This window comes from Oratosquilla oratoria, chromosome 9 (genome assembly GCF_046742065.1).
Source record: "Oratosquilla oratoria isolate Oo_2021 chromosome 9, ASM4674206v1, whole genome shotgun sequence".
In the NCBI taxonomy this organism is placed as follows: domain Eukaryota; kingdom Metazoa; phylum Arthropoda; class Malacostraca; order Stomatopoda; family Squillidae; genus Oratosquilla; species Oratosquilla oratoria.
Window position 1 is genome coordinate 78,824,692 of NC_134785.1, and position 27,807 is coordinate 78,852,498.

General features: G+C 40.7%; 1 protein-coding gene across 3 annotated transcripts in view; it reads right to left on the bottom strand.

The window, feature by feature from the left end:
- Rassf (Ras association family member) overlaps positions 1-27,807 on the bottom strand; it is a 79,009-nt gene that overhangs the window by 50,098 nt on the left and 1,104 nt on the right. For all 3 annotated transcript variants that reach the window (XM_076191045.1, XM_076191046.1, XM_076191047.1), the window contains exons 3-8: positions 26,095-26,189; positions 25,733-25,866; positions 25,465-25,540; positions 20,859-21,008; positions 9,656-10,030; positions 9,246-9,438 (exon numbers count right to left, since the gene is read on the bottom strand). In XM_076191045.1, coding sequence (XP_076047160.1) covers positions 9,246-9,438; positions 9,656-10,030; positions 20,859-21,008; positions 25,465-25,540; positions 25,733-25,866; positions 26,095-26,189 — 1,023 coding nt within the window. The remainder of the gene's footprint in view (positions 1-9,245; positions 9,439-9,655; positions 10,031-20,858; positions 21,009-25,464; positions 25,541-25,732; positions 25,867-26,094; positions 26,190-27,807) is intronic.

The following is a 27,807-nucleotide window of genomic DNA, read 5'->3' on the forward strand; positions in this document are numbered from 1 at the left end:
TACATCCATGTCTTTCAAACAACACCTCACAAACATAAAAAACAAATGCACACCTAGACTTAATGCACTTAAGTCAATCACTGGAACAACATTTGGACAAAACAAAGAAACTAATATAACAATATACAAACAATGCATACGCTCAGTGATGAATTATGCGAGTCCTGCATGGGCTCCTAATCTCAGTGAGACACACCACAACACCCTTCAAATCATACAAAACAAAGCCCTAAAAACAATTACAGGCTGCACAAATACATCACCTATAGACCATTTACACCATGAAACAAAAGTCCTCAAAGTCAAGGACCACCTCGACATGAGAGGCACACAAACACTTGCCGCAGCCACCACAAACACATCACACCCGCTACACTACATAGCAGAACACCCACACACACCAAGAAACATTAAAACTACACCCAAAGACCTTTATTACACACAGATACTCTCTTCTCTTCCTCCACAACCACCAAATACCAGCCTCCGGAAACATATTCATAATCATATCACTCACCGCTCCATTAACACACTGAAAGACAACACACTGCTGCATGCCAGACCCCCTGATATCCACCCTTCTGAATCCTCTCTCCCACGAAAGGACAGAGTCCACTTGGCCAGACTGCGATGCGGTCACCACCCAGCACTTCTAAGCTACCAGAAGAGGCTGGACGACCGTGTTGTGAACAGCTGCCCAGGATGTAACACTTCTCCCCATACCATACAACACATAATGGAAGACTGCATTATACACAATCATGCACGCAAACAACACAACATACACTCTATAAAGGATTTGTGGGAAAACCCAGTTTCGGCTGTGGCCTTCCTTGGGGAGACGGGACTGCTCGGACAGACAGTCTAGGGAACGACAACAACAACAACAACGACACGTCGTACGGCTGGCATTGGCTGCTGCCACCGAGATCTTAGTCCATGACGCCTACGTGTGCGGCACCGTATGGAAGGGGTTAAGCAGTTCACTCTAAGTACCTCCCTACCTTCTGCCCTTTTCCTCTTTCTCCACCTATTCTCCACTCTCAACTTACCTTCCACCAGAAAATGATCTGATATTCCCCCACTCTCTCCCCTTAGAACATGTACATCCTTAACCCCTTCCATACGGTGCCGCATACATAGGCGTCATGAGGAGCAAGTGGATATGTGAGGCTGCCATATCGGCGTCTTGATTATATTTATTGTAGTCGCCCTTGCGTTTTGACATTCTCTATAAACTGCCCTTAATAACATTCTCTATGGTTTTCAAAATTCACGGGTGAAAGAGAGAACGATCAATATAAGCGGTGACTATATTCTATAATGCGAGTATTATTACGACACGTCATACGGCTGGCATTGGCTGCTGCCCACGAGATTTAAGGCCCTTACTGAAGAGGTTAACTCTTCCTACCATACTCCTGGTTACCACCCTTCCATCTACCACCCTCTCCCATGTGTACTTATGCTTGACTTTCTTCCTAAACACTGTATTTACTATCATCAACTCTCTTTCGAGACACATCTCCACCATCAACTCTTCACTACGATTTTTCCCTGGAACTCCATACTTCCCAATCACTCAGTCTATTGGTTCATTTCCTACCCTAGCATTAAGGGGGTTAACTCTCATTTCGGTGATTTGCTCGATCGGATTATGCATTTCTGGTCCTCCCAACCTTATTTTTTTATGTAAGACAATGTAAATTTAACACAATGTGCAGGGAAATTGGATGCATCTGTGACAGAAATTTCATTGAAATCCATTAGGAAATTTTTACACAACAGACGATTTACTTGCAATTTTGAGTTATTTTTGAAATAACGTTTATTTTTCCAAAGGTATGAGGAGAATAATGATTTCCTTTGGTGTACAGTTAGTAGACATCCAGATGTACCTAAACTAGTATACTCGTAATTCTAAGTGAAAAAGAAAGTCAGTCAGCCTTACAGCAAATTATAAAAAAAAAAAAAAAAAAAAATCACAACTTTAAAAAATTGTCAAAAATATATATCAAGTAGGTTAAGAATGAATTTACTAGTTTTGTTAGATATAAGTATCACGATCATTTTCCAACAAGAATGATCAAAATTGCTTATTTACACACAAAGTTATAGTTACTTTTGTGCGAAAAAACTAGTTTTGAGAAAATAGCATTTTTATCTTTATATATTCACTACTCCATAAAAGTGCCTCCAAAGAGTATCAAATGCACATATCTACTTACATAATGCTTTTACCATTTCTGGGAAGTAAGCAGCAGATGTTCATTACATTTCTTTTCTACCCATGCCAGCTGAGAATCTTGACAATCCTAACCTTCCATATCTTTCACATAATGAATGGTACACATGCATTACAATTCCTTTGCTAAGGTGAGTATTCTTGCACTTCTCAGGTTCAGAATGGAGCAAAATACTTCGGCAACTATCACATCTGACATATTTAGTTATGGGGTGGTGAATTTATAAACAAGAAATGTATAAAACAGGATAGCACGTGGAGAAATAATGCACGCATACGCTGAACCCTTTTTCGATCGCACTGAGTGTGGTGACTGCTGCCTAACCTATCGTACAACAATATCAGAGTATAAAATTCTAAAAAAAAAAAAAATACAAGGAAAACAAACCATAGCAAAGAAAGGGGCGTGGCTGACGGGCGGACCTTTAAATCTCTGGCCCTTTAAACTCGCCATTACCTGAGAAGGGTGGCGTTATACGTCTGGAAACCAGTCCTGCGGTGTTCAGGGACACCGCACCAGTCCACACACGAAATTTGACAAAATCGAATATTTTTCACCGAAATGAGAGGCAACCCCCTTAAGGTCTCTTAATACAACTATATTGACATTTCTCCCAAATCCCTCTATGCACTCACTTAAATCTATCCAAAAGCCTCCCTTTCCTCTACGCTCTTCTCACTACCAGGCCCATACGCACTTACAAAAACCCACATCTCCCTTCCAAGCTTCACCTTCATCCACATCAACCTTGAAGAAACCTCCTTCCACTCCAGTACATACTTACCTATCTCTTCACTTACTAGTATAGCCATCCCTTCTCTCCCTTGTCCCCTCTTCACTCCAGAGAACCTTCCAACTACACTACTCCCAAACTCACACTCGCCCCTACCTTTCAACTTAGTTTCACTCAATGCCAACACATCCATCTTTCTTTTCACACATGTACTGCCTATCTCTTCCCTTCTACTCTCATCTGTACCACATCCAAGCACATTAAAAGACTTCTCAGAGGAGGAAAATACAGACCAGAGGATCCCCAGTCTCCTTACTCCATCCCTTTTAGTCACCTCTTATGATATATATGAGAACATGGTGGTAGAATTCATTTACCCTAACACATGTATATACCAAAGGCCACTTACCCCCCTTATAAGGGTACAAAAAAAAAAATAATAATAATAATAATTATAATAATATATATATATATATATATATATATATATATATATATATACATATATACATATATATACATATATATATATATATATATATATATATATATATATATATATAGTCACTATCCGTGTTACGATGTACGCGAGTTACGACCACCCGTACTTACGACCCCATCTAGCAGATGCCTACTATGAGTTTACTGTACATGTCTGGCAGCACAGCACGTAAGATAGTTGTGGCAACCGGCATCGCGTACGGCAGTTATGGCAGAGATGGAAAAGTTGCTATACACGTGGTTGGAAGATAATAGGGAAAGAAATGTAAGAGTGACGTTGCAAGCCGTGCAAAGTAAGGCTACAAGTTAATTTCACATGTTGAAAGAACGTGCAGGTGAAGAATATGCTTCACATGAGTTCATAGTGAGTGCTGGATGGTTTCGTTGCTTTTGAGAGCGTTACCAGGTTCACCACGTGTTGTTGAAAGGTGAGGCTGCTAGCAGTGATGCGCCTGCAGCTAAGGCATTTGTGGAAGAGTTTGATAAATTATGGATGAAGGATATTTACGTACTTATGACCACGTCTAGCTGATACCTATTATGAGTTTACTAATACGAATACACTAAGTATTTTCTTTCTTTAACTTACCATATCATATCAACAACTAAGCAACTGAAAACAATACTGTATACAACTGTAGGAGAGAAGCCAAACACAGAGTATGGGATCCAATGTATTTAACGTTTCGCTCACCAGGGCTTCTTCAGAAATAACAGTGGACAAACATCTGACTCCTTATAAAACCCGAGCTTGCGGGGAGAAACGAACATGAAACTGGTGTTAAAGAAAAAAAAAAAAAATTAGAGAATGAACAACTTCACACCAGGCTTAATGATCCCCTTATGGGTCGATAGCCTTAAAAAAGTCCACTATGTTATTTCAGGAGAAGCCCTGCTGGGTGCAACGTTAAATACATTGGATCCCATACTCTGCGTTTAGCTTCTCTCCTACAATGCTGTTGCAGTCGTTGCTGTACCTATATCTCACACTTAGAATGGATTGAAATGGATGAGAAAAATAGATCTTAAAATTCACATATATTTAGAGTACATACAACAATTAAAGAATTAAGAAAAAATTATTAAAAGGAAACTACAATTTAAAAACTTAAAACTGGTAAGCAAGGTTATATTTAATACGTGTGTGTGTGTGTGTGTGTGTGTGTATACAGGTATAGTATATACATACAGTACCTGCATACGTATATATACTGAAATACAGTACAGTATTAAACATTTAAAGATATATAAAAAAATATAAAAATGAAACTAAAAAGCATTGATAAATAAACAGTAAACAGCTTGTATTTAATAGTATTCAATAGAAAAAGTTACTTAAAAATGCAACAGATTGATATCATGTATCCTAGAGTAGAACCCTCGTGTCGGCCATTTTGAATAGGATCCGACTTACGACCAATCCGACTTACGACTGGTTGGTCGGAACCTATCTAGTTCGTAACTCAGATAGTGGCTGTATATATATATATATATATATATATATATATTATATATATATATATATATATACATATATATATATATATACAGGTAAGCGTCGACTTACGATGGCCGCGACTTACGATTTTTCGACTTTACGATGACGACGATGACGATATGATATATTTAACCCCTTCCATACGGTGCCGCACACGTAGGCGTCATGAGGAGCAAGTGGATTCGCGACACTGCCATATCGGCGTCTTGATTATATTTATTGTAGTCGCCCCTGTGTTTTTACATTCTCTCAAATGTGCCCTGAATCCCATTCCCTGTGGTTTTCAAAATTCGTGGGTGAAAGAGAGAATGATCGATATAAGCGGTGACTATATTTTATGATGCGAGTATTATTACGACACGTCGTACGGCTGGCATTGGCTGCTGCCCGCGAGATTTAAGTTTCGTACTGAAAATATATATTATAGTGTTTGAATATGGTAAAAAGGATAAAAATAATTAAATAAACTACTGTACATGTTTAATAGGCTATATTCAGTATCTCTGGTGGTTGATATACAGGTAGGCTAGGTACAGTGACCACAGAACAGAGTGATACACAAATTGGGGATCGACTTATGATGAAATCATCTTACGATGGCTCTATCGAAACCTAATGACATCGTAAGTCGACGTTTACCTGTATATATATATATATACAGGTAGTCGTCGACTTACGACTGATCGACTTTACGACCACGAGATAGTGCAATAATATTTAACATTTAATAGAGTAATAGAATTGCAATGTTATGTCTGCCAGCACAGAACAATTACTCCGCACGCCACGAGACGCTAGTACGAAAGTTTTGGCAGGCTGCCAACAGCGTCAGCATCCCAGCCAGCTAAATATTCTTTCAATTTTTTATTTGAAGTCAAATCTTTCCTAATTTTGCATTGCATTTTGTATTTTTGTATTTCTATATATTTTGCAATTAACAAAATGTAACAATATTTTTTTATGCCTTGGCTAGTTTGTCGATAACAGTATGTTCGGTACAGTACTTAAACGGAAAGAATGTGTTTTGAAATAAAAAAAATCCTAATTTTGCCTTGTATTTTGTATTTTTATATGTTTTGCAATTAATAAAATGTAACAGTAAAACTTTTTTATGCCTAGTCTGTTGTCGATAACAATATGTTCGGTACAGCATTTTGTATTTTTATGTTTTGCGATTAATAAAATGTAACAGTAAACTTTGTTTATGCATAGTCTGTTGTTGATAACAATATTTTCAGTACAGTACGTAAACGAAAAAATGTGTTTTGAAATTTAAAAAAATGTCCAAATTTTGCCTTGCAATGATTTTATTGTAACCAACAAAAAAGTATTTGTAGGTCAAAGATGACAGGACTTTATTCAGTATGCGTAGGCCTAGGCTACGTTTCCTAACGAAAATTATAAAAAAGTTAATGAATATTAAACAACATAGCTCAAAGATAATAAGATTTTATTCAGTATGCATACGTTTCTTAAAGAAAGTCTGATGGTAAAATAATAAAAAGGTTAGAAAATACTCGTGCAGTATTAGATATCATAGGTTAAAGATGATAGGATTTTATTCAGTATGCTTATGCCTAGGCTACGTTTCCCAAAGAAAATAAGATGAAATTATAAAAAGGTTAAGAAATACTATACAACATAGTTCAAAGATGCTAAGATTATTTCAGTATGCTAAATATAATATACAATACAGGTAGTCGTCGACTTACGACCGAGTTCGGTTCCGACAGACAGGTCGTAAGTCGATCTGGACGCAAGTCGGTCTATACAGGTAAACGTCGACTTACGATGGCATTAGGTTTCGATAGAGCCATCGTAAGACGATTTCATCGTAAGTCGATCCCCAATTTGTGTATCACTGTTCCGTGGTCACTGTACCTAGCCTACCTGTATATTAACCACCAGAGATACTGAATATAGCCTATTAAACATGTACAGTAGTTTATTTAATTATTTTTATCCTTTTTACCATATTCAAACACTATAATATGTATTTTCAGTACGGAACTTAAATCTCGCGGGCAGCAGCCAATGCCAGCCATACGACGTGACGTAATAATACTCGCATCATAAAATATAGTCACCGCTTATATCGATCGTTCTCTCTCTTTCACCCGCGAATTTTGAAAACCACAGAGAATGGGATTCAAGGCACATTTGAGAGAATGTAAAAACACAGGGGCGACTACAATAAATATAATCAAGACGCCGATATGGCAGCGTCGCGAATCCACCTGCTCCTCATGACGCCTACGTGTGCGGCACCGTATGGAAGGGGTTAAATTATCATATCGTCGTCGTCGTCGTCGTCATCGTAAAGTCGAACAATCGTAAGTCGCGGCCATCGTAAGTCGACGTTTACCTGTATACTGTATATATTACCCTTTATATAATATATATATATATTGTATATTTAGCATATTGAAATAATCTCAGCATCTTTGAACTATGTTGTATAGTATTTTTAACCTTTTTATAATTTCATCTGATTTTCTTTGGGAAAACTATCGTACTCACGTCTCGCAGCGTGCGGAGTAATGTACTGCACTGCCAGGCATAACATTGCAATTCTATTACTCTATTAAATGTTAGATATTATTGCACCATCTCGTGGTTGTAAAGTCGATCAGTCGTAAGTCGACGACTACCTGTATATATATACAGTAACAAAAATATTTAAAGGGTAATATATACTGTATATATATATAAAGACCGACTTGCGTCCAGATCGACTTACGACCTGTCTGTCGGAACCGAACTTGGTCGTAAGTCGACGACTACCTGTATATATATATATATGTATATATATGTATATATATATATATATATATATATATATATATATATATATGTATATTATATATATATATATATATATATATATATATATATATATATATACAGTCGAACCTTGAAAGTCCAGACCCTGATTGCCCGGACCCTCGTATGACCGGTTGAAATGAACAAAGGCCGGACTTTTCAAGCAAAGTTCCCTATTTGTCCGGTAGGTGGCAGCGACGGCCGTACACGTGTACTCAAACCCGGCCCAGTCAAGCCGCCACCAGGGCTGCCGTTTCATAGAATTTTGTACCAAAACGTAGTAAAATAGCAGCATGTGGCAACTGCACAAGGACATGAGGAAATTTTTTCTACATATCAGCGGGCTGTTAAAAACGTTCAAAAACTCAAACTTTTGTTTAAAAATCATAGAACTAGTTATCAAATAATAAATGGTACATCAAAATATGACTTTTATTGGTAATTGTGTTACTTATAGAATATTATACCCCAAAAGATACGTTTTTACCGTGTAGAAAAAAATTGTACGCTAAAGTTTGTTTTCTTTTAGCGATAAAAAAAAAAAATTATATCTTACTGAATATGTTAGGGCATATATACGTTCAAGAATAAAAAAACTAGAACCAACATTTAGTCAAAGTTTGAAAGTATATCTTGCTATGAAAGTCTCCATACGCCTGAGAAAAATGTATGCCCCGGTATGGCAACACTCCCATTCTACACGGCAGTGTAGAAAATGCGGCAACCCTGGCCGCCACCACTGTCCTGCGTGCATACCTTCCGATATTTACGGTGTACGTAATAAAAATACAGTACAGTACACTGTATATACAGTACATTTACATGCCTGTATTACAGTTATTATTACAGAATTATTAGTATTATAGCATTATTATTACAGTGTTAGAGTATTATTCTTATGTGTTTCTATGCCATATCATACATTACCTATATGTATACCGCTATGAAAATCTATGGGTGTTAGGGCAATATTTTCGATGACCGGACGTTTGGCATGACCGGACCACCCTTCCCCCCAATTAGTCCGGGCTTTCGAGGTTCGACTGTATATATATATATATATATATATATATATATATATATATATATATATATATATATATATGCAAGCAATCACATCACCGTGATACAAAAATGCAAAATAACCACAGGAGAAAGGAAACTTGTAGACAGTAAGTACTTTCGTATATTACATCTGAAGATGTAATATACAAAAGTACTTACTGTCTACAAGTTTCCTTTCTCCTGTGGTTATTTTGCATATATATATATATATATATATATACACAAATATACATATGTATATATATATATATATACATATATATATAAATACATATATATATATATATAAAATATATATATATATATATACATAAATATATATATATATATATATATATATATATATATATATATAAATAAAAAATAAAATAAACCCTACCTCCATTGTCCTTGAGCACAAAGAGAGCAAAGTTGGAGGCTGACATTTCCACTTTGTATTTTTCAAGAAACATGTTGAGAACTTCATTAGCTGTCACAAGGGAGGTGACCCAGATAGTGCAGGGACAACCATATGGGGGAGTGAACACACTTGTCTCTCGCAGGTAAAAATGACCATTGATAGAGCACCGCCTCTGTGGTAGATTGTTTCTTAAGTATCTGTTCAATGCTAAATATTCATTAGTCAAAGCTAAACACTACTGTTTCAAGTTATCCTTATGCAGGGCATGCCTTAAAGCTCCTAAAGGAAAACTCATTGATGCTTACGATAGAGTCCCCCCTACTCCCATGCCCCAAGTTATCATATCCTCCATTCACATGGGCTTTTGAATTTATATCTATGAGTTTTACCTTTAGCTTAGACTTATCCATTCTCCTTCCAGGTCGTCTCCTGATTGCTGTACTGCCGCTCTTGGTCGGGGTCCTAGATGTACGTGTGGAAGTAAGTGTACCTTCTGCAGGCTTTCCATTTGGGTCAGATAAAATTTCATTAGAATTGCACAGAGAGTTTTTAGCATTATCTATAGCCTCTATACTGTCCTGTTCTGTCATGTGGTCCAGCAATGTAGATTTGCAATTAATAAGTGTTCCATCACTGGATGTGCTGGGCGAGCTGGGTGTATTTTGGGTATCTTCTGGTGACTGTACACAAGATGTCTGGGGAGAAATGCCTCGGCTGATAGATGGTGAGCAATTTGGTGAATCATCTCTCCACATAAAGTTCTCCTGTTTGAGAAATAATCAACATTACCATATATTCAACATTCATGTTATTCACTATAAACAAAATAATTTACATACCTAAAAATTTTACCTTTAACATAAGCTACTGGAATTAATCAATGTTTGTATGAAACTATCTCTACACCTTGACAATCCACAAGGCACTAAGAAAGTCCTGTATTTATTTGTTCTTCTCCAACAACTAATTATTCAGACTTCTCTGATGACCAATACAATATGGGTGTGTGGATGGATATATGCTTTGACTCACCCACCCCCATTTTTCCATTACTCCTATCTTTTACATTTTCTCCATCTTGCTCAAGAAGGTTTGGAGAGTGGTCTGTAAGATGTATTGTATGGGAAGGGAGCTTTATTTTTCAAGTGACCAAAATGATATAATAATTTCACTTACTGGTTAAGGTATAAAATGGACAATGATAAAGAAGATAGACAAAAATATAGTGAACCAACAAAGAGAAGTCTCAATGTAAGCAGGGTTGAATCACCATTAGGTGTCATCCCAAAAAAAAAGTTACATACATATACCAAGGCTTTTTCCCCCTTCCAAGGGAGGTAGCCAAAAAGGGAAAGGCATAAAAACACTCCCACCCATTTCATCCCTAAATACACTCCACACCCCTCCCACCCTCCCTCTCATCTGAGCACCTCCTGGATGACGGGTCATCACTGCACCCTGCCCACCGCCCTGGGTCAGAAGCAGTGTCGCAAGACACAGTACATCCACAGCAAGGCCGCTTCATTTAATCGGCGACCCCCCCTCTCCGTCCCCCTTTAAATCCCTTCGGGCTGCGTCAAAATTTACTCACACCTACTACCCCACCCCCCACCCCCCTGCCCATTCCTCCTCATGCAGTCACAACATCATCCATATACAACCATTCTCCACTCACCTCTGTCTTCCGTCCTCCCCCTTCCTTCCTCAACAGACATTCCCCTCTTCCCCAAAGCCCCCTTCACCCCATCCATCCACCTCATCCTAGGACATCCCCTCATGTTCACTCCCTCCACATCTGCCTTCCATACCTCTTTTACTAGTCTTTCTTCACTCATTCTTTCCATGTGTCCAAACCATCCTAATATTCTTTCATCAACCCCATCTCCCAAATCCTTTTTCACCCCTGTTCTCCTCCTCACCTCCTCATTTCTCACTCTATCTAGCCTAGTAACCCCCACCATACTTCTCAGACACCTCATCTCAAACACATTCAAACTCCTTCTCTCTTCTTCTCTTATGTTCCACGTTTCTGCCCCATACAGTGCTGTTGGCACAATCACTCCTTCATACAGTCTCCTCTTCGCATCCATTCCCAAATGTCTATTCCTCATTACACTCTTTAAACCACCTTCTCTCAATCTACATTCTACCTCCACCTTCACTCCACCTTTTCCTGCTACACTTGCACCCAAGTATCTAAAACTATCCACTTCCTCCAGTCGCTCTCCCTTAATGTTCACTTCCAGTCTACTGCCACTTTCACCCCTTGTACATCTCATCACCTTACTTTTACCCACATTTATCTTTAGCTTTCTTCTATCACATACTCTCCCAAACTCTGCCACCAGCTTCCTCAATCCCTCCTCTGACCCTGCCACAAGCGCAGTGTCGTCCGCAAACAACAGCTGGCTCACCTCCCACTTTTCTCCATTTTCTTTAACCATCTCCAATCCCTGACTCACTACCCTAGCATTCACCTCTCGCACCACCCCATCCATGTATAAGTTGAACAGCCAGGGGTAAGAGTATGACAGAAAATTTTGAAAGTAATAAAAAATGGTTTGGAAAGAAATTAACAGAGGAAGAGGAGGTGAATCAAGCAGAGAGGAAGGGGTGGGAGGTGCAGATGGAGAGATGATAATGGAAGAGAAGGCAGTGAGAGGAAGGTGGGCAGAGTATTTTAGGGAGTTGCTAAATGTGAAGGAGGATAGGAAGGGAAAGGTAGTTGCAGTGAGGGATGCTGGGAAAATGAGTGATGAGTGAGGAAAATGGAGGAAAAATAGGGAAAGATGAAGTGAAAGCAGCTGTCAAGATGATGAGAGCAGGTAAGGCACCTGGGTTGGATGGATGCCATGCAGAATGTCTGAAAAAAGGAGGTACAGTTATGGTGGACTGGCTGGTGAGGTTATATAATGTTTGTTTAACCCCTTCAATATGGTGACGCCTACATAGGCATCATGAGGAGCAAATGGGTATGCAAGGATGCCGATGTTGGCATCTTGATTATATTTTTTGTAGTCGTACCTATGTGACCCCCATACTCTGTAAACTGGCTTCATCATATTTTCTATGGTTATCAAAATTCATGGGTGAAAGAGAACGAGCTATATAAGTGGTAACTTTATTTTTTATAATGCGAGTTTTATGACGCAACATCGCACGTCTGGCAGCTAATGCTGCCCGCGAGATTTTGGCCCGTAGTGAAGGGGTTAAGAGAGGATAGAGTGCTGGAGGACTGGAGGTGTGCCTGTACAGTTTCTTTTTACAAGGAAAAGGAGGACAAGTGTGAGTGTAGTAGTTTCAGAGGGATCAGCTTGTTGAGTGTAGTTGGGAAGGCTTATGAGAGGGTCTTGATTGAGAGGATTAGGAGAGGAACAGAGGGAGTAATTGGTAAGGAACAGTGTGGTTTTAGGACAGGTAGGGGTTGTGTAGATCAGATTTTTGTGGTAAGACAGATATGTGAGAAATCCATAGGAAAAGGTAAGGATTTTTTTGGGCTTTTATAGATTTAGAAAAGCCTTACGACAGGGTAGACAGGAAGGCACTATGGGAGGTATTGCAGATATATGGGATAGGAGGAAAGACTGTTAAGAGCAGTCAAGAGTTTTTATGAGAGTAGTAGAGCTTGTGTTAGGATTAGAAATGGAGAGAGTGAATGGTTTGAGGTAAAGGTGGGACTTTGTCAGGGATGTGTTATGTTGACCTGGCTGTTCAATCTATATATAGATGGGGTGGTGTGAGAGGTGAATGCAAGGGTGGTGGGTCAGGGATTGGAGATGGTTAAAGAAAATGGAGAAAAGTGGGAGATAAGCCAGTTGTTGTTTGCTGACGACACTGCACTTGTAGCGGGATCAGAGGAGGGATTGAGGCAGTTAGTGAGAGAGTTTGAGAAGGTGTGTGAAAGAAGGAAGCTGAAGATAAATTTGGGCAAAAGGTGATGAGATGTACAAGGGGAGAGAGTGGCAGCAGACTGGAAGTGAGTATGAAGGGAGAGAGACTGGAGGAAGTGGATAGTTTTAGATACTTGGGTGCAAATGTGGCAAGAAAGGGAGGAGTGGGGGTGGAGGCAGAATGTAGATTGAGAGAAGAGAGCGAATGTCTTGGTGGATTAAAAAGTGTTATTAGAAATAGACATTTGGGAATGGATGCTAAGAGGAGGTTATATGAAGAAGTGATTGTGCCGACTGCACTGTGCGGGGCAGAAACATGGAACATAAGAGAGGAAGAGAGAAGGAGTTTGAATGTGTTTAAGATGAAATGTCTGAGGAGTATGATAGGGGTTACTAGGCTGGATAGAGTGAGAAATGAGTAGGTGAAGAGGAGAATAGGGGTGGAAAGGGAGATGGGAGATAGGGTTGATGAAAGAGTATTGGGATGGTTTGGACATGTGGAAAGAATGAGTGAAGAAAGATTAGTAAAAAAAAAGGTGTGCAAGGCAGAGGTGGAAGGAGTGAATATGAGGGGGCGTCCTAGAATGAGATGGATGGATGGGGTAAAAGGGGCATTACGAAAGAGAGTAATGTCTGTTGAGGAAGGACAGGAGAGGACAGAAGATAGGGGTGAATGGAGAAGGGTTGTGTATGGATGATGATGTGATGCATGAGGGGGTGGGGGATGGGGGGTGAGGGAGTATGTATGACAAATAAATTGACACAGCCCGAAGGGATTTCTCCCCATATTCTCCTTTTCTGCATGAGGGGACTGAGAGGGAGGTCAACGAATTAATGAAGCAGCTTTGCTATGGATGTGCTGTGTCCTGCGACACTGCTTCTGACCCAGGGCAGTGGACAGGATGCAGGGATGACCTGTCATCCAGGAGGTGCCAAGGTGTGAGAGAGGGAAGAGAGTAGTGGAGTATATAGGGGATGGAATGGGTGGGAGTGGTTTCTATGCCTTTTTCTTTTTTGGCTACCTCCCGTGTAAGGGGGAAAAAAGCTTTTGGTATATGTATGTATAAAAGGCATTTGATAAAATACCACACAAAAAGCTATTATGAAAACTCAAAATAACAGGAGGTATACAAGGAAATTTATTGAAATGTATGAAAGATTTCTTGCACGGGAGAAAAATGAGGGTGGTACTATGAGACAAAAACTATTTGGGAAGAAATGATAAGTTGAGTCCCACAAGGTTCTGTATTAGCTCCAATAATGTTTGCTATATATATACATGACATGGATGAAGGTATGGAATGTTATATGAACTTATTTGCAGATGATGCAAAACTACTAAAGAAAGTTAATTCATTTTTCATTTACCAAGGCTTTTTCCCCCTTCCAAGGGAGGTAGCCAAAAAGGGAAAGGCATAAAAACACTCCCACCCATTTCTTCCCTAAATACACTCCACACCCCTCCCACCCTCCCTCTCATCTGAGCACCTCCTGGATGACGGGTCATCCCTGCACCCTGTCCACCGCCCTGGGTCAGAAGCAGTGTCACAAGACACTAAAGAAAGTGAGTACAGAAAAAGACTGAATCACTGCAGAGACCTGGACAAAGTCTGGGAATGAAGCCAAATGTGGGAAGTGAACTTCAACATCAAGAAATGTAGTATGATGGAGTTTGGAAAAAAGTGAAAAAAGAATATCAGGACAATATATAATTGGTGCAAAGGAAGTGGATGTACTGTGCCTTGCAAAACTGCTTCTGACCCAGGGCTGTGGGAAAGGATGCAGGGTGGAAAGGGAGTTGGGAGACAGGGTTGATGAAAGAGTATTGAGATGGTTTAGACACATGGAAAGAATGAGTGAAGAAAGACTAGTAAAAGCGGTGTGGAAGGCAGAGGTGGAAGGGTCAACTTAGGATGAGATGGATGGATGGGGTAAAAGGGGCATTTGGAGAGAGGGGAACATCAGTTGAGGAAGGACAGGAGAGGTCAGAAGATAGGGGTGAAAGGAGAATGGTTGTGTATGGATGATGCTGTGATGCATGAGGTGGAGTGGGTGGGGGATGAGGATTGAAGGAGTATGTGTGAGAAATAAATTGATGCAGCCTGAAGGGATTTCTCCCCATCTTCTCCTTTTCTGCATGAGGGGACAGAGAGGGGGGTTTGCTGGTTTAATGAAGCAGCCTTGCTGTGGATATGTTGTGTCTTGTGACACTGCTTCTGACCCAGGGCAGTAGGTGAGATGTAGGGATGACCCGTCATTCAGGAGGTGTCAAGAAAAGAGGGAGAGACAAGGGTGGAGGGGAGTGGAATATGTTAGGGATGGAATGGGTGGGAGTGGTTTTTATGCCTTTGTTTTTTGGCTACCTTTGGTATATGTATGTATGTACATACAAACATATACATATGCCAAGGCATTTTCCCCCTTACTAGGGAGGTAGCCAAAAAGGAAAAGGCATAAAATCATTCCCACCCATTCCATCCCTGAAAACACTCCACACCCCTCCACCCTCCCTCCCATCTTAGCACCTCCTAGATGATGGGTCATCCATGCACCCTGTTTACTGCCCTGGGTCAGAAGCAGTGTCGCAAGACACAGCACATCCACAGCAAGGCCGCTTCATTAAATCGGCGACCCCCCCTCTCCGTCCCCCCCATATAAAGGAGAGGACGGGGAGAAATCCCTTCGGGCTGCGTCAAAATTTTGCTCACACACACTACCTCACCCCCCATCCCCCCGTCCATTCCACCTCATGCATCACAACATATTCCATATACAACCATTCTCCATTCACCCCTGTCTTCTGTCCTCTCCCGTCCTTCCTCAACAGACATTCCCCTCTTCCCCAAAGCCCCCTTCACCCCATCCATCCATCTCATCCTAGGACGTCCCCTCATATTCACTCCCTCCACATCTGCCTTCCATACCTCCTTTACTAGTCTTTCTTCACTCATTCTTTCCATGTGTCCAAACCATCCTAATACTCTTTCATCAATCCTATCTCCCAACTCCCTTTCCACCCATTCTCCTCCTCACCTCCTCATTTCTCACTCTATCTAGCCTAGTAACCCCCATCATACTTCTCACACACTTCATCTCAAACACATTCAAGCTCCTTCTCTCTTCCTCTCTTATGTTCCATATTTCTGCTCCATACAGTGCTGTTGGCACAATCACTCTTTCATACAGTCTCCTGTTTGCATCCATTCCCAAATTTCTATTCCTCATTACACTCATGGATGATGGGTCATCCTTGCATCTCCCAACTGCCCTGGGTCAAATGCAATGCAGCAAGGCTGCTTCACTTAATCAGTGACTCCCCCTCCATCCCCTCATTCAGAAAAAGAGAAGACAGGGAAAAATCCCTTCGGAGCTGCATCAAAATATTATTCACACATAAGCACCCCCTATCTCCCATCCCTCCCCTCCTTGCATAACAGTATCATCTATACACAGTCATTCTCCACTCATCCTTATCTGCTGCTTTTTCCCTTCCTTGTTCAACAGACATTCCCCTCTTTCTCAGCACCTTCACCCCATCCATCCATCTCATCCTCGGTTGTCCCCCTCAAGTTCACTCTCTCCACCTCTACCTTCCACACCTCTTTTACTAATCTTTCATCACTCAATTCTTTACATGTGTCTAAACCATCCCAAAAATCTTTCAATAGCTCTATCTGCCATCTCCTTTTCCATTCCCACTCTCCTCCTCACCTCCTCATTTCTCACTCTATCCAACCTAGTAACCCCTACTATACTTCTCAGACATTTCACCTCAAACACATTTAAATTTTTCCTTTCTGCCTCTCTTAAATTCCAAGTCTCTACTCCATACAGTGCCATTGGCACAATCAGCCCTTCATACAATCTCCTCTTTGCATCCATTCCCCGTTGCCTATTTCTCATAACACTTTTTAATCCCTCAAGGCTTTTATTTGCTTCTCTCAATCTACAATTTACCTCCACCTCTACCCATCTTTTTCCTGCAACATGTGACCCCAAATACCTAAAGCTATCCACTTCCTCCAGCTTCTCTCCTTTTTTACAACTCACTGCCACCCCTACCCTTGCACATCTCATCACCTTATTTTTACCCACATTTACCTTCAACTTTCTCCTATCACATACCTACCCAAACTCTGTCACTAGCTCCCTTAATCCTTCCTCTGATCCTGCCACAAGCACAATGTCATCAGCAAACAACAACTGACTCACCTCCCACTTTTCTCCATTTTTGCCTTTACCTCACATACCACCCCATCCATGTATACATTGAGCAGCCATGGTGACATAACGCAGCCCTGACACAGTCCTACCTTTACCTCAAACCACTCACTTTCTCTATTTCCCATTCTAACATAGGCTCTACTATTGTAAAAATTCTTAACTGCCCTTAACAGCTTTCCCCCAATCCCATATATCTGTAAAACTTCACACAGTGCTTTCCTATATACCCTTTCATAAGCCTTTTCCAAATACATAAGGGCCCAAAAAACATCCTTACCTTTTCCTAAAGCTTTCTCACACATCTGTCATACCACAAAAATCTGATCCATGGAACATCTACCTTTCCTAAACCCATGCTGTTCCTCAACAATTACTCTCTTTGTACCTCTCCTAATCCTCTCAATTAAAACTCTCCCATAAGCCTTCCCAACTACACTCAAACTTATCCATCTGAAACTACTACTCACAATTGTCCCCTTTTTCCTTGTAAAGTGGAATTATACATGCACTCCTATAGTACTCAGATACTCTACTCTCCCTTCGACAAACATTACACAACCTCACTAGTCAGTCCACTATTACTGTACTTCCTTTCTTCAGACACTGCATGACATCCATCTACAAATGTTCTTATAATTTTCAGAGCTACTTGTTCCTTATCTTTTCTTATTTCTCTTCCTTTTTCCTAGGCACATAAAGACCAAAATCTTTTCAATAGAACAGTACATGAGGATGATTGACACACCGTTATGCAAGAGCACTCAATCCTATCTGTCCCACCAAATAAGCACAACCAGCTGAATGGAAGAACATACATATACCAAAAGCTTTTTCTCCCTTACAAGGGAGGTAGCCAAAAAACAAAGGCATAGAAACCACTCCCACCCACTCCATTCCCTACATACTCCACTCCCCTCTACCCTCTTCCTTCCCACTTATCTTGGCACTTCCTGGATGATGGGTCAGAAGCAGTGTCGCAAGACACAGCACATCCACAGCAAGGCTGCTTCATTAAATTAGCAACCCCCCTCTTTGTCCCCTCATGCAGAAAAGGAGAAGACAGGGAGAAATCCCTTCGGGCTGCATCAATTTATTTCTCATACATACTCCCTCCCCCTCCTCCCACTTTTCTCCATTTTCTTTAACCATCTCCAATCCCTTGCCCACTACCCTTGCATTTACCTCTCGCACCACCCCATCCATATATTAATTGAACAGCCCAGGTGACATAACACATCCCTGATGAAGTCCCACCTTTACTTCAAACCACTCACTATCTCCATTTCTAATCCTAACACAAGCTCTACAACTCTTGTAAAAACTCTTGACTGCTCTTAACAGCTTTCCTCCTATTCCATATATCTGCAATACCTCCCACAGTGCCTTCCTGTCTACCCTGTCATAAGCCTTTTCTAGATCCATAAAAGCCCAAAAAAATCAATTGCCTCAGATACAACCACCAAGCAGAAGACATAGAGTACCTGCCCTTTACTCACCCTGACCAACAACACAAAATCTCCATCAAGCGACTTAAGGGGGGCCACCCCCGAAAACTCCTTGGGCTTATATCTCGCTTCTGGTTCATCCAATTGCTTTGAAATTTTAATATGTTGTTTGTTGGTGTAAAGAAATGCTATTCTGTAAATTTCATGAAATTCTGATGAATGGTAGCGGCTACCAAAAAAAAAAAAAACGTGTTTTTCTTTTTTTTGTTTCACAAGATTCATTTTTCACTTAATTGCTTTGAAAAAATTATCATAGAAACTTTGTTCATATATCTACATTTTGTTGGATTTAATTTTCAATTTTTTTGTTTTGTCTTTGAAGGATTTTTTTTTTTTTTTTTTTTTCTAAAAAAAAAAAAAAAAAAAAAAGTCTCCTGAATCCCGTTTTTTTGGACAAATTGAAAAATCTAATTCCAACAAAAAATTCTATTTTTGTTGAAGTATAAATTGATACCTAACATAAGTTGATCAGAGTTTTTACCAATTTTGTGAAAATATTTGAAGTTCAAAAAACAACATTTCGAGATATCAGCTTCTAGTTTTTTTTTTCGATTTTTTCCTTTTCCTGCCATGTGTTTTCATCTGATTGGCATGAAATTTTCACATATGATTGTGTATATATTGTTGACTTAGTGGAGAATGAAGAGAAATGGGGGGTGACTGCTGTTGTGGCGTGGGTGGGAGTGGTGGCGGAGGAGGAGGTGATAAGCCGGATGGCGATAACACGCTCTCCCCTTCATCTCTGCTAATTTTTCCTTGATCTGAAGAGTCTTGATGCCCTTTACTCTTCTTGAAGTTGGATATCCTCGATAACGTAAGCTTACGTTTGTAAGTCATCTTGCAAGACGAATATAAAAGAAATATTACAGGAACGCAGCGTTGCGTTGTCTATAATGTCTCCGTATGTACTGTACGTGAGTAGCTAGGAATACCACACGCATGCGGGGAAGAGATGCCATTTGTCGAAATTTATATAAAGAAAAAATTATTTTAATGATAGTTCTACATAGTTATAAGCATTGAATGATACCTCATTTTCTAACGCACGCGTCAGGCTATGACGCAACACCCCGGGTCATTTAAAAATGGCATCTGAGGGGGAAAAAAAAAAAATCAGAAAAAAACTTCACCAAGTGATAGTTTCGGGCAGGACTGACATCTTGAGCCGATAAAAGTGAAAAGTGAAATTTTAAAAATATTCATGAAAAATTTACCAGGGTGGCCCCCCAGGGCTGAACTGATTGCCTCATAACACACCCAATACAAAAACAGACTCCAACTGCCCCAGATGTAACCACCACACATAAGACAGATTAGCTTAAACTACACTGCCCCACCCCACAATCATCCCTGCCATATAAAAAAACATCTTTGCTGAATGAATTATGTGTCTCCAGCAAGAGAATTGGGGCAACAGACTGGTTTATTGGATCACATACACATACTAAAAGACATTTCCCTCCTTATAAGGGATGTGGCAAAGTGCACACCCACCCTACAGCTGACCATCCCAAACCCATTAAAGATAGATCAATAAATAAAGAAAGAAAATAGGATACAATAAATAAATAAATCATTGTCTCTTCCATCTCGGTTCCTCATAGATGTAAGGTCATTCCAACCCCCTGCACACTGTTCATTTCAGAGGCAATGCAGTAAGACAGCACCTCCACAGCAGGTCCTGACAGCCAGACCTGGCTTACCCTTACCACTTTATCAAATGTAGACCTGACCCCTTTCATCCACTCAAAAATGATGGAGAATGACAAAAAGAAATCCCGTCAAGCCATATCATCCCCCCCCCCATTCACAACTGCTCTCCATTCACTCCTGTCTTATGCATTCAGGAATGATTGGATTAACAGTCACCAATAATACAGACTATTGAGAAATTTGAAGTCTCAATTTACCTTTAACTACACATTAAAAAAAATAAACATGAATCCAAAAGGAACAGGCTCAAGATAACATACCTCACTGTCAGAGTCAGAGTAATCTTTGGGAATTAGTGATCGCCTGAAGGTTGTTATGGTACGCTGGTCATCCTCTTCTTTCAAGTGGATTGTACTGCGAACACCCCAATAGATGCGTAGTACACCTTCCAAGATGATACGTCCATTGGCCTATACAATGAAACAATTCAAATTATAAAATTGTTCAACTACGTAAACCTATTTACTCGCCAAATTATTTTGGTAGACAAACCATGAACTTGTCCCTTCCCAATACATGTGACTGGTAGATAGGAGGTGGACAATGGCACAGGAATGGCAGGCAGAATAGGAATTTATCCACTTATCAGTTACATACTCTTTCCACACACTATCAATCAATACTCTCTGAATCACAAGTAAGAGTATGTAAGAGGGGGATTCTATTTGGTAAAATCTGAGTATATTCTTCAACACAACAAATATATATCAATCAACCCTGTTATGTACATACATATACCAAAGGCTTTTTTCCTTCTTATAAGGGAGGTAGCCAAAAAACAAAGGCATAGAAACCACTCCCACCCATTCCATCCCTATAATACTCCACTCCCCTCCACCCTCATATCTTGGCATGTCCTGGATGATTTGGTCATCCCTGCATCTTGCCCACTGCCTGGGTCAGAAGCAGTGTCACAAGACACAACACATCCACAGCAAGACTGCTTCATTAAATTGGCAATCACCCTCTCCATCCCCTCATGCAGAAAAGATGGGGAGAAATCCCTTCAGGCTGTGTCAAATTATTTCTCACACATACTCCCTCACCCCCCATCCCCCACCCATTCCACCTCATGCATCACAGCATCATCCATATACAACCATTCTCCAATCACCCCTATCTTCTGTCCTCTCCTGTCCTTCCTCAACAGACATTCCCCTCTTTCCCAAAGCCCCTGTTATATACTATGCCATATTCATCTCCTTATGATCAGTAATTCATAACCAAAACATACATACACACATACATATACCAAAGGCTTTTCCCCCTTACACTGGGGTAGCCAAAAAGAAAAAGGCATAGAAAACCACTCCCATCCATTCCATTCCTTATATATTCCACTCCCCTCCACCCTCCCTCTTATCTTGGCACTTCCTGGATGACAGGTCATCCCTGCATCCTGTCCACTGCCCTGGGTCAGAAGCAGTGTCACAAGACACAGCACATCCACAGCAAGGGCACTTCATAAATTTGGTGACCGCCGCCCCCCCTATCCGTCCCCTCATGCAGAAAAGGAAAAGATGGGGATAAATCCCTTTGGGCTGTGTCAATTTTTTTCTCATACATAATTCCTCATCCCCCACCCACTCCCCCTCATGCATCACAGCATCATCCATACACAACCCTTCTCCATTCACCCCTATATTCTGTCCTCTCTCGTCCTTCCTCTCTTTTGTAATGCCCCTTTTACCCCATCCATCTCATCCTAGGACGCCCCCTCATATTCACTCCTTCCACCTCTGCCTTCCACATCTCCTTTACTAATCTTCCTTCACTCATTCTTTCCATGTGTCCAAACCATCCTAATACTCTTTCATCAACCCTATCTCCCAGCTCCCTTCCCACCCGTTCTCCTCCTCACCTCCTCATTTCTCACCCTATCTAGCCTAGTAACCCCAATCATACTTCTCAGACACCTCATCTCAAACACATTCAAACTCCTCTCTTCCTCTCTTATGTTCCATGTTTCTGCCCTGTACAGTGCTGTTGGCACAATCACTCCTCCATTTAACCTCCTCTTAGCATTCATTCCCAGATGTCTATTTCTCATTACACTTTTTAATCCACTCACTTCTCTCAATCTACATTCTACCTCCACCCCCACTCCTCCATTTCCTGCCACATTCACACCCAAGTATCTAAAACTATCCACTTTCTCCAGTCTTTCACCCTTAATGCTCACTTCCAGCCTGCTGCCACTCTCTCCCCTTGTACATCTCATCACCTTACTTTTGCCCACATTTGTCTTCAGCTTCCTTCTTTCACACACCTTATCAAACTCTCTCACTAACTTCCTCACTCCCTCTTCTGATCCTGATACAAGCGCAGTGTCATCAGCAAACAAATGGCTTATTTCCCACTTTTCTCCATTTCCTTTAACTATCTCCAATCCCTGACCCACAACCCTTGCATTCACCTCTTGCACCACCCCATCCACGTATAGATTGAACAGCCAGGGCAACATAACACATCCTTGACGAAGTCCCACCTTTACCTCAAACCATTCACTCTCTCCACTTCCAATCCTAACACAAGCTCTACTACTCTCATAAAAACTCTTGACTGCTCTTAACAGCTTTCCTCCTATCCCATATATCTGCAGTACCTCCCACAGTGCCTTCCTATCTACCCTGTCATAAGCCTTTTCCAGATCTATAAAAGCCCAAAAAACATCCTTTCCTTTTCCTATTAGGTTTCTCACATATCTATCTTACCACAAAAATCTGATCTACACAGCCCCCACCTGTCCTAAAACCACACTGTTCCTCACCAATTACTCCCTCTGTTCCTCTCCTAATCCTCTCAATCAAGACCCTCCCATAAGCCTTCCCAACTACACTCAACATGCTGATCCCTCTGAAACTACTACACTCACACTTGTCCCCCTTTCCCTTGTAAAGCAGAACTATACAGGCACTCCTCCAGTCCTCCGGCACTCTACCCTCTCTTAAACAAACATTAAATAACCTCACCAGCCAGTCCACCATAACTGTACTTCCTTTCTGCAGACATTCTGCATGGCATCCATCCAACCCAAGTGCCTTACCTGCTCTCATCATCTTATCAGCTGCTTTCACTACATCTCTCCCTATTTCTCCTCCATTTTCCTCACTCATCACTCTCATTTTCTTAGCACTTCCCACTGCAACTACCTTTCCCTCCCTATCCTCCTTCACATTTAGCAACTCCCTAAAATACTCTGCCCAACTTCCTCTCACTGCCTTCTCTTTCATTATCCAATTCATAAAATTGGAGAAACTGTAAAACTTAAGATGCAAAGACCAATCCTTTGAAGTTGTTCAGTTACAGATCCCAGAGTCTGGTTCATGTTCTAGCAAGGGTAATCATTTGTCATAATAAACAATTTATCTATAAACTTTAACCACTTCACTCCGGGCCAAAATCTCGCAGGCAGCATTAGCTGCCAGACGTATGATGTTGCGTCATAATACTCGCATCATAAAAAATAGTCACCGCTTATATCGATCGTTCTCTCTTTCACCCGTGAATTTTTATAACCATAGAAAATGTGATGAAGCCAGTTTAGAGAGTATGTCAGTTACGCAGGGAAAACTACAATAAATATAATCAAGATGCCGATATGGCAGCCTCGCGTATCCACTTGCTCCTCATGCCGCCTATGTAGGCGGCACCGTATGGAAGAGGTTAACCACTTCAATACGGGACTTAAATCTCGCGGGCAGCAGCCAATGCCAGCCGTACGACATAACGAAATAATATTCGCATCATAAAATATAGTCGCCGCTTATATCGATCGTTCTCTCTTTCACCCGCGAATTTTGAAAACCACAGAGAATGGGATTAAGGGCGCATTTGGGAGAATGTAAAAACACAGGGGCGACTACAATAAATATAATCAAGACGCCGATATGGCAGCGTCGCGAATCAACTTGCTCCTCATGACGCCTACGTGTGCGGCACCGTATGGAAGGGGTTAAGGGAGCAATGATAGGTATCTGCACAGGGTGGTCATACAAGATAGGCATCAGTCATCTCCCTGCCACCTATTTTCAAACCCCATCAATGTCTTTACTTCCACTTGGATGCTTGGTCTTCAGACTGGGCAAAAAAAAAAAAAAAAAAACTCTCTTTATCAACTCTGTCTCTATTTCCTTCACCTTTAAACATTAGAAGAGCTGACAACTGATGACTGCTCCCTTCCTTCAACTACTTTCAGATGGTATCATAGATACAGTCCCACACTAATTCAATGCAGACATCAATCTACAATTACTTTCCACAGATATCTGTGGGATGGCCTGAGGAACATCACCAGTTGTTGTGGTACTGCAGGTTTCCAGTTAACAAAATTCTATGCAACAACTGAACTGACTTGAACTATAACTAATTTCATGCACCACATTTATCAACTAGATACAGACTTGTGACCTGATAGTGGGAACAGTCATACCCAGGGTTAGAAATGCTAGGCTAACTCAAACATGGGAATGCTGGATCATGAACCAAGGCCACTCAATCATGACCCCCAGGTTAAGAACCTGTGTCCTGGGGATAGGAACCTGGATAGTGAATCAAGGTTAGGAATATAAGGTCATGACCCAAGGTGAGGAATATTGGGTCATGACTCAAGGTTAAGAATGGCCATGACCTACGGCTGGGAATGCTGAATCATAACAGGATACTGAAACCTGCGGTTGGGACCATGGGACCAATTGTTGTTACTGGAGTTTATGACTTGATGTTGTGACCATTAGACCAAGACCTAATGATAGGACCACAAGACCTGAAGTTGAGACCATGGGTGTTGGTCATACCCTGAGCTTGGAAACTTAATCCACTGAACTGACTTGACTGAAGGTTGGAAAGGGCAAAGAGAACTGATACCTCTCTACTCTTCAGTTCCACAGGTTTTCCCTCACAATGTTGGTTATAAGTCTTCAACTTGACCTCCAGATGTGATCTGCAATACATGGAAGAATACATCAGACACAGCATAACACTTGGCCATATTCTTTTTCACTGCTCTGATCCAACTCCTTAGTCTCATTTTTCCATTAAAAAATACAATTACCATGCACTAATCAGACTGTAAGCACATAATCATACACTCAAATTAAAAACTGATGTGAAATTAGCAAGAATTGATGCATACCTTTTCACCTGTCCATCTCTATTCTCCACTTTACCAAAGGAAGTGTGACATTCATTGCGTGTACCATGACCAAACAGCTGGGGGCCAAAAAGTGCCCCATAGCATGGATGGTGACAATATGGCACACCTTTGTGCTACAAAGAGAAGAGATACTTTACTTAAACATTTACTGTTTTCTATTTCAACACTAAAAGCAGAGGTACTATAACCACAGGTATACATACTGTACTATCTATCTATATACCAAGTGCTCCTTCTCGCTTATAAGGGAGGTAGCCAGGCATAATAACACATCACAGAAATACTGAAAACAGGATGTGCAAGCCAGAAATATGTACATACTACTAAGAAAAAAAACATACCTCAGCATGTTGTCCTGGGTTAAGTCTCTTCCCACATTCTTCACATCTCAGACATTTGGGGTGCCAGTCAAACCCAAGAGACTGCTTTCTTTCAGCTGGAAGCAAAATACCAATATTAGCCCTAATCCTCTGATTTGAGCTAAATATTTGTCAATTCATTAAAAAGTACGAGTAAGGTGATGAGATGCACAAGGAGAGAGGCCAAAGGAAGTGAATAGTTTTCAGTATTGGGATCATACATATTAGGAATTGGAGGGGTGGGGGAGGTAAACTATAGAGTGAGGGAAGGAAGTAAATATCTTCAGGGAAAAGTTTCATGAGAAATAAGTAGCTGGGGATGAATACAAGAAGACTATATGAAGGAGTGACTATGCCTATGACACCATATGGGGCAGAGACTTGAAATATATAGAAGACAGAAAGGGGATGTCAAAATATGTTTGAGAAACATGATGGATAAAGTGAGAAATGAGGTAGTGATGCAGAGTAATGAAACAATGTGGGTAAACCTGCTTCAGCTGTGAGACTTTGCTACAGTGCTGTGTCTTGCTGTATTGCCTCTGACTCAGGCAGAGGGCAAGGGCAGGGATGGCCCCTTATCCACAAGGATGGGATGAGTGAAGTGTGGGTGCATGCCTTGGCTGGATACTTCCTTTATATGGGAGAAGAGATGGGAAGGGACTGACAGGGTTTCCTTTTTGTGTGATAACAGTGTGTACTCTGGCTTACTCAACCCTCTTACAAAGGAGAAAAAGCCTTTGGTAAATTGGAAAAAACAACCAGTAACTTCTCCCTTCTTCCTACTACTACAAGCTGGTGATATATATATATAATTCTACACTAATGCAACATGGTCATCAGACCAAAGATTCTTTCCAGAGCGATCTGTGGGAAGGCCTGAGGAATGCTGCCAGCCACCTTTTGACTGTAGGTTTCCAATCAGTAAATCATCAGGCAGCAACTGTTGTTATTACAGAGTCTGTCACAAAATAAAGCAATAACACTTATGATAGACTACAGTGACATACGTTACACATGTATTGAAAAACACTTATACATAAAAAAAAATTATTTCCTGTGCATAACTCCCTTACATTATAAACATACATATACCAAAAGGCCTTTTGCTCTTTGTATGGGAGGTGGCTAGCCAAGGCATGCACCCACCCTTCACCCATCCCAAACCCATTTGTTTTCTTTTACATTTTAGCTCCTTGTGGGTGAAAGGCTACCTTGCTCCCTGCCCATTGCCTGGGTCAGAGGCAATGCAGCAACCTCAATAGCAGGACCCAACAGCCAAAGCTGGTTTACCCTCACCACTTCATTATATGGCAACCCTTCCCTTTAATCTACTCATGAGTAATAGTGAAAAGACAAGGAGAAATCCATTTGGGCCACTTCAATTTATCATCCATGTACAACCACTCTCCACTCACACCTATCTCTTGTCCTCTCCCTTCCCTGCTCAACATTACAATAACATTCAGGGGTGTTACTTTACTCTTGGCAAGTTCTCTGAAGTTCTAGCTAGTATGATCTCACCTGATCCCAGTACTCTTCATGCACTTCTGCTCTCCCCTTTGTTTTAAATGCAAACTTTGCCATATATTTTGCCATAATATTTAAGATTATAATTTTTTGCTACATTTTTTTTACTGATCTTTTCATTAGAAAAAATAAATTAATGAGTAAAAATAATAAAGTAAATAAACT